Source organism: Oratosquilla oratoria, chromosome 21 (genome assembly GCF_046742065.1).
Source record: "Oratosquilla oratoria isolate Oo_2021 chromosome 21, ASM4674206v1, whole genome shotgun sequence".
NCBI classification, from domain to species: Eukaryota; Metazoa; Arthropoda; class Malacostraca; order Stomatopoda; family Squillidae; genus Oratosquilla; species Oratosquilla oratoria.
This window is the reverse complement of record NC_134797.1, coordinates 43,619,408-43,626,267: the sequence shown is the minus strand read 5'-3', so window position 1 is coordinate 43,626,267 and position 6,860 is coordinate 43,619,408. Positions and strand designations below refer to the sequence as shown.

Below are 6,860 nucleotides of genomic sequence, written 5' to 3'. Positions count from 1 at the left end.
ATAGATCAAATTAGGATAATTATCCTCGTTCTCAACATCTTGGATAGGGATGATGCAGGCACCCAATTCCTTATTTGAAGTGTAAAAGGATATATAGATAACTACCCACACTATCAAACGACACAAGGCACTTGCCCTATTGAGAAATCCCTTCCACGACAAGCAAGAACTACGTCTAGCCCACCGTCTTTAGAAATATGCCAACACAAAGTAGGTCTAGCCGCAGATGCAAATGGACTCGTACGTACTCACCACACACAAAACAACGAATACTTCATCTAGCCTTATCCGGATAACACAATATCTCTAGGAATGACTTACGGGCCAACTTGGTGGTTGGTATCGGTTACCTGAGAGCCATGGGTCTAAGTTGAGCCATATTTCACATGTAAGATACATGTGAAAATACGGCTCAACTTTGTGTTCATAGAGACGTTCTACGATGACCTAACCCTGACGATGTTTTCTTTGGGACGTCGACAAAGTTTCTTTGGTTGTCGATACCGTTGACCGAGAACATCTAAAGAATTTGTTTGGAGATATGGCAATCTCCTCTCCCTTTGCAGGAAAGTAAAGCGGATGTTTGGCCCTCCGCATGCGGGGTAGAGTTGGTATTATACCTTGAATGTTTTCAAGTCAAAAAAGGACGTGGTTGGAGAGCTTCATTATTTAACTTACATGAGGTACAATACTCTGACCTTAGTCCTCAACTGCCAAATCCTTAATTATCCTTATTTTTACACTGGGATACACTCAGGATTCTATATGAGTCATCATCCATCCACTCGACGAACATAAATATAAACTAGACTCCAGTCATCTTCAAAGGCTCCACACCAAACATGAACACCGAATTCGACACATAACTCCAATATCTCGTTGTACATACCGTCTTCTGAGTAAGAATATTTACATATTCTACCTTTCTCTGCAAGTATGTCTCTGATTCTGTTTCTTGCTTCTGTTGGTTAATGTCGACACGAGTTTCACTCCTCTCTCTGCATCGTTCACCTCTTATATACACAAATATCCCTACATTTTCATACAGATTTTTCTTCTCCCACAAAAACTGATCTCGCGAGACCAGGTGGTCGACCTAGATGATACGTGTGTATATCCATTTCCCGAAACGAAACCTCAAGGAATAAAATAGCTTTCTTAGTGCAGTAAAAGATATTCTTCGGTAATTTGTAAGGTACTGATAACTGACAGTCATGCATCTACTCCAGATCTCTAAAATCACAGACAAACCAAATACATAAGGAAGATCAAAGCTCTTAAGATAACCATCCTCGCTACCAATATGGTGGATGGGGATGAGGCACCTAAATCTTTCTTAAATGCGGATAAGGGTATATAAGTAAAATTGCAATATTACATGTTGTTACATGGCTTTATTTACAATAAATAGATGTTTTATCGTTAGGTCTCTTCGGTTGGGGTCATGTAATCTCCTTGGTGGTGTCCTTACTTGCTGGGAGCTCCGTAGAGAGACTGAGGAGGGGATGGAGCAGGAGCGGCGTAGAATCTTTCCTCGCTCGAGTCGGGCTCGGGGTAGCGGGCCTCACCCTCGTAGCTGACCTCGGCAATGAAGCCAGAGTCTCCGTCCACGTAGTAGGTCACCTTCTGCAGGCGTCCGTCGGAGAGCTGCACGTAGTAGGAGCCCTGGGTGTGCTCGTCATCTCGAGCCTCCTGGTGGCCGAAGTCGTTGGCGGTTTCTTCATCCTTGACGGCGTGGGTGAACTCGTACTTGGGAGTCTCGAAGATGTCCAGGGACTCGTGGGAGTCCTCCTGGCTTGGGGGAGAGTACGAGTAGGTGGGGAGTTTGTCAGGCCTTGCCACGGCAAGGGCCATGAGGGCGAACATGACAGCAACCTATAACAGACAAAGTACAAATATTAACGTAACATTTCGCACACTACAGTCGGAGGTTTCAGCCAACTGGAGCTGAAGAATATCTCCTATACAAGATAATACAAGATACGGGAGCACTACCTTGAGAGACATGTCGGGAGTGTGTGATACCCAGGGAAATGTTTCCACGCTCTATATATACACGGAGGCCTGTGACGTCACGGGAAGGGGAGGAGAAGGAGGGGGTGTAGTCTCTCACGTTGTCGCTATTTTGTGGCTTCCCTCGTCCTTCACTTTCAGGACCATGGAAAACCAAAAGAGGAAAATGAAAATATCCTGGAGGACAACTTACCCAAATCCTTAGTAACAGAGCACTGAATGTGTATGGATGTCAAACGAGTTATAGTAAAAAGATGATTGATAGCAGCTTTGCAGCAAGAAAAATGAATGTGGCAGTGCTCAGTGACCCTTTGTTGGAAGAGTGGCCTTTTGTGTCTGGAGTAGAAATAGGGCGAGGAAAAAAATGGCCCTGATGGTGGAATTCTGTAGGCAAATATGAGAAAAGGTCGTGCGATGTAACATTCAAGCGTGAATATACTTCTATAATTTTAGAAAATAAAAGTGCAACGATATCAGACCGTGACAAAAACAATATTTTACATTCAATATATCTGGTATCGAATAAGTAGCTTCATAAGCTGCATTAAAAAATAGTTGAAATTTTGTAGACTGTGACTCACTCTCAATGTAAAACCTCTAGATTTAAATATGTTACCGGTGGAGTTTCCCAGGGTAACATTCTAGGCCTGCTCTGTTCACAATATATATCAGGGATATCAGCTGTGGACTTCAATCTACAACCTTCAAATTTACTAACGATACTAAGTTTTTCGCAAAAACAAATGGTCATTCAAATCATCTAGGGCAGTGATTCCCAAACTAGGGGGGCACGCCCCCCTAGGGAGGCGTGAGGAGGATACAAGGGGGGCGTGAAGTCATCTGCTCAAAAATATTTAATTAGAATAATAAAATCATTCAAAGAACAAATATCTGCCATTACATACATGCAAAGTATAATTATAGCAGTCGCTCCAACCCGTTTTCTATTAAGCTAGTTCTTCTTACACGTTTTGGACACGTCACCGTTACCAACCACACTGACGCCACTGAGGGATTTGTCATAAACTCCCAATACTTCAATCCGAGAATTTCTAATCTTGTGAGGAAGAAGCAGCAGCATCCATCTCACTAAATTAGTTCATAAACTGTGCCTTAGTCTCCTGAGTCTTTCCAAATATTATATGCCATGTTTTCAAATTATCTATTCTTTAAATTGCAAGTCAATTTTGCCAGTTTGCTAATGTTCAAACTTTTTTTTTCGCTCCCTTTCAACCAAATGTTTCATTTTTAGTTACTTAGAAAAATGTCTCTGGGATGTACTATTATTTGTTTGAGTGGCTTTCATTATCAAAATTTAATACAAGCAGAAATCTGTTTTCCTGAACAATACTAAGAAATAAATGCAAGAATCATTTCACATGAACAAAAGGGAGAGTGAGGGCGTGCGGGTCTACTGGAAGCAAAAAGGTAGCGTCAAGTAAGAAAGTTTGGGAACCACTGGTCTAGGGGATCAAGGAACTAGAGAAATTAGGTCAACGGTGTCAAAAGTAACTTATAAAATTCGACTCGAATAAGTGTAAAGTACATGAATGAAGAATATACTAAATACAACTTATAAAATAACTTATAAAATTCGACTCGAATAAGTGTAAAGTACATGAATGAAGAATATACTAGATACAACTCCACGTTATAACCAAAGTAGACAACGATAAGTAACGACCTCAAAACATCTCATCGCATTTCTGCATCAGAGAAAGTAGATGGGGCACTTGAATTGGTACCGCTATCGTTTGGATCACTGACAATGTCCCTTTCATACACAGGTATCCTTTCAATTTCATACGGACTTTTCTTCATCTCTCACAAAAACCGATCTCGCCAACGCAGATGGTCTGACCTCTATGATTCATATACATATTCCTTTTGCCGGACGCAGATAGATAAACAGCCGTAGAGATCAGATTAAAGAAAGAATAACCTGCAAGACATCTTTGTCAGCATCATAACGACGTACGAGTCACCCGGACCTCAAAAGTCTATCATCAATCAGAGCTAGTGGGACGAACTCATAAACAACAATTGTATGGTCATTCTATTAAGAACGTATGTTGTGACGATTCCTAAAGAAATAGATAGTTAGATAAATACCTAAGGCTCATAACATGCCCATGTCGTCCTCCTTTGCTATCATAAGCCAGTATATTAATATGCCTAAGAAATTCGTAACGCACTTATGACCTATAGTCATACACCTATCCCAATTGTCTGGACTTACAGTAAATATACATGGAAACCAGGCAGATTACATAGATCAGATTAGGATAATCATCCTCGTTGTCGATGTCTTGGATAGGCACCCAACTCCTTATTTGAAGTGTAAAAGGATATAAAGATAACTACGCACACCATCATATGACACAAGTCACTTGCCCTATTGAGAAATCCCTTCCACCACAAGCAAGAACTGCACTACCACGTCTACGTTTAGCCCACCGTCTTTAGAAATATGCCAACACAAAGTAGGTCTAGCCACAGCTGCAAATTGACCCATATCCAATCACCACACACAAAACACCGAATACTTCATCTAGACTTACCCGAATAACACAATAGCTCTAGGAATCACTTACGGGCCAACTTGGTGGTTGGTGTCAGTTACCTGAGAGCCATGGGTCTTTACATGTGAAATACGGCTCAACTGAGTGTTCATAGAGACGTCCTAAGATGACCTTACCCTGACGATGTCTTCTTTGGACGTCGACAAAATTTCTTTGGTTATCGATACCGTTGACCGAGTACATCTAAACAATTTGTTGGAGATATGGCTATCTCCACTCCCTTTGCAGGAAAGTTTGGCCCTCCTCATACGGGGTAGAGTTGGTATTATGCATTGGATGGTTTCAAGTCAAATAAGACGTGGATGGAGCTTCATTCTTTGACGTTCATGAAGGACAATACTTTGACCCTACTCCTCATTACCAGCTCCTTAATTTTTCTTGTTTCTACAAGAGTCAACATCCATCCATTCGACCAACACAAATATAAAATAGACTCAAGTCAAGTGGAAAGGCTCCACGCCAAACATGAACACCGAATTCGACACATAACTCCCAGACCTCGTTGTCTACACTGTCTTCTGAGCTACTCTCCCGACCTGTATAATCAAAAGGTCGTGCATCATCGTATGAATATAAGAACCTAACATACAGTAATACTCACTGCTAAACGCAGGAGGTCAAACGAGTTTATATCTCATATACACACTTCAAACGAACAACAAGCTCACAAGTGAAAACACACATTTTTCCTTTTATTAAAATTCACATCATTTCTAACTTTCTAACTCTATATCCTCGTTTCAGTTTTCTTCTAAGAATATTTACACATTTCTGTCTTTCTCTACAACTGTCTGATCCTTTTTCTCACTTTTGTTGGTTATGAACGACCCGAGTCTCACTCCTCTCCCTGCCTCCTAATCCGCGAAATGTAAATGAATATACTTCATGACATCGTTCACTAGCATTAGCCTCTTATATACACAACTACCTCTTTGTTTTCCTACAGACTTTTCTTTCTTTTTCCACAAAAATTGATCTCACAAGACCGGGTAGTCGACTTAGATACATGTCTATATACATTTCGCCGAACGAAACCTCAAGGAATGAAATAACTCATATGTCACTACTTCCTTTGCTCTCTTACTCCAATAGATTCTTAATTAATTCGTAAGGTACTGATAACTGGCAGTCATGTATCTATTCCAGATCTCTAAAGTCACAGACAAACCAAATACATCAGGTAGATCAAAGCTCTTAAGACAACCATCCTCGCTAACAATATGGTGGATGGGGACGAGGAAGGCACCCAAGTATTATCTTTTTATGCGAATAAGGGTATAGAAATAAAAATTGCAATATTACATGTTCTTATATGTCTGTATTTACAATAAATAGATATTTCATCGTTGGGTCTCTTCGGTTAAGGTCATGTAATCTCATTGGTGGTGTCCTTACTTGCTGGGGGCTCCGTAGAGAGACTGAGGAGGGGATGGAGCAGGAGCGGCGTAGAATCTTTCCTCGCTCGAGTCGGGTTCGGGGTAGCGGGCCTCACCCTCGTAGCTGACCTCGGCAATGAAGCCAGAGTCTCCGTCCACGTAGTAGGTCACCTTCTGCAGGCGTCCGTCGGAGAGCTGCACGTAGTACGAGCCCTGAGTGTGCTCGTCATCTCGAGCCTCCTGGTGGCCGAAGTCGTTGGCGGTTTCTTCATCCTTGACGGCGTGGGTGAACTCGTACTTGGGAGTCTCGAAGATGTCTAGGGACTCGTGGGAGTCCTCCTGGCTTGGGGGAGAGTACGAGTAGGTGGGGAGTTTGTCGGGCCTTGCCACGGCAAGGGCCACGAGGGCGAACAAGACAGCAACCTATAACAGACAAATTATAACTCTTAACGTAACATTTCGCACAATGGAATCGGAGGCTTCAGTCGACAAGAGGTTAAGACTATTTCTTACACAAAATACGGGAGCACTACCTTGAGAGACATGTCGGGAGTGTGTGGTAGCCAACGAGATGTTACCACGCTCTATATATACACGGAGGCCTGTGACGTCACGTGAAGGGGAGGAGGTGGTGTGGTCTCTACTTTGTCACTTTTTGTTTGTTTCCTTCTGTTTTCACTTTTAGGATAAAGGAAAACGAAAAGATGAAAAGGTAAAAGAAAATATCCTGGAGGACAGCTTACCCAGATCCCTAGTAATAGAGCCTCTGAATGTGTATGGATGTGAAAGAAGTGATATTAATGAGGAGGAAATTGGTAACAACCTTGCAATAAGAAAAATTAATGTAGCAGTGTTCATTGATCCTTTGTGGAGAGAGAGGCGAGATCGA

At 41.9% G+C, this 6,860-nt stretch overlaps 2 protein-coding genes across 2 annotated transcripts in view; both read right to left on the bottom strand.

Annotated features, from left to right (window-relative positions):
• Positions 1–1,467: 1,467 nt before the first annotated feature.
• Positions 1,468–4,687, bottom strand: LOC143037105 (uncharacterized). The gene is made up of 2 exons (XM_076205219.1): positions 4,637–4,687; positions 1,468–1,875 (listed from the first exon to the last, which is right to left on the bottom strand). The coding sequence occupies exons 1-2, from the start codon at positions 4,685–4,687 to the stop codon at positions 1,468–1,470; spliced, it is 459 nt and encodes a 152-aa protein (XP_076061334.1).
• Positions 4,688–5,986: 1,299 nt separating this feature from the next.
• The window catches only part of LOC143037103 (uncharacterized), a 2,369-nt gene continuing 1,495 nt past the window's right edge, over positions 5,987–6,860 (bottom strand). Inside the window, exon 2 of the mRNA XM_076205218.1 lies at positions 5,987–6,394. Within this exon, the coding sequence (XP_076061333.1) occupies positions 5,987–6,394 (408 nt within the window). The remainder of the gene's footprint in view (positions 6,395–6,860) is intronic.

Coding starts and splice junctions, on each gene's coding strand:
- LOC143037105 (XM_076205219.1), bottom strand. CDS start 4,687: ATGAACACTCAGTTGAGCCGTATTTCACATGTAAAGACCCATGGCTCT. Junction 1,876..4,636: donor TAAAGACCCATGGCTCTCAG/GTAACTGACACC, acceptor TGTCTGTTATAG/GTTGCTGTCATGTTCGCCCT.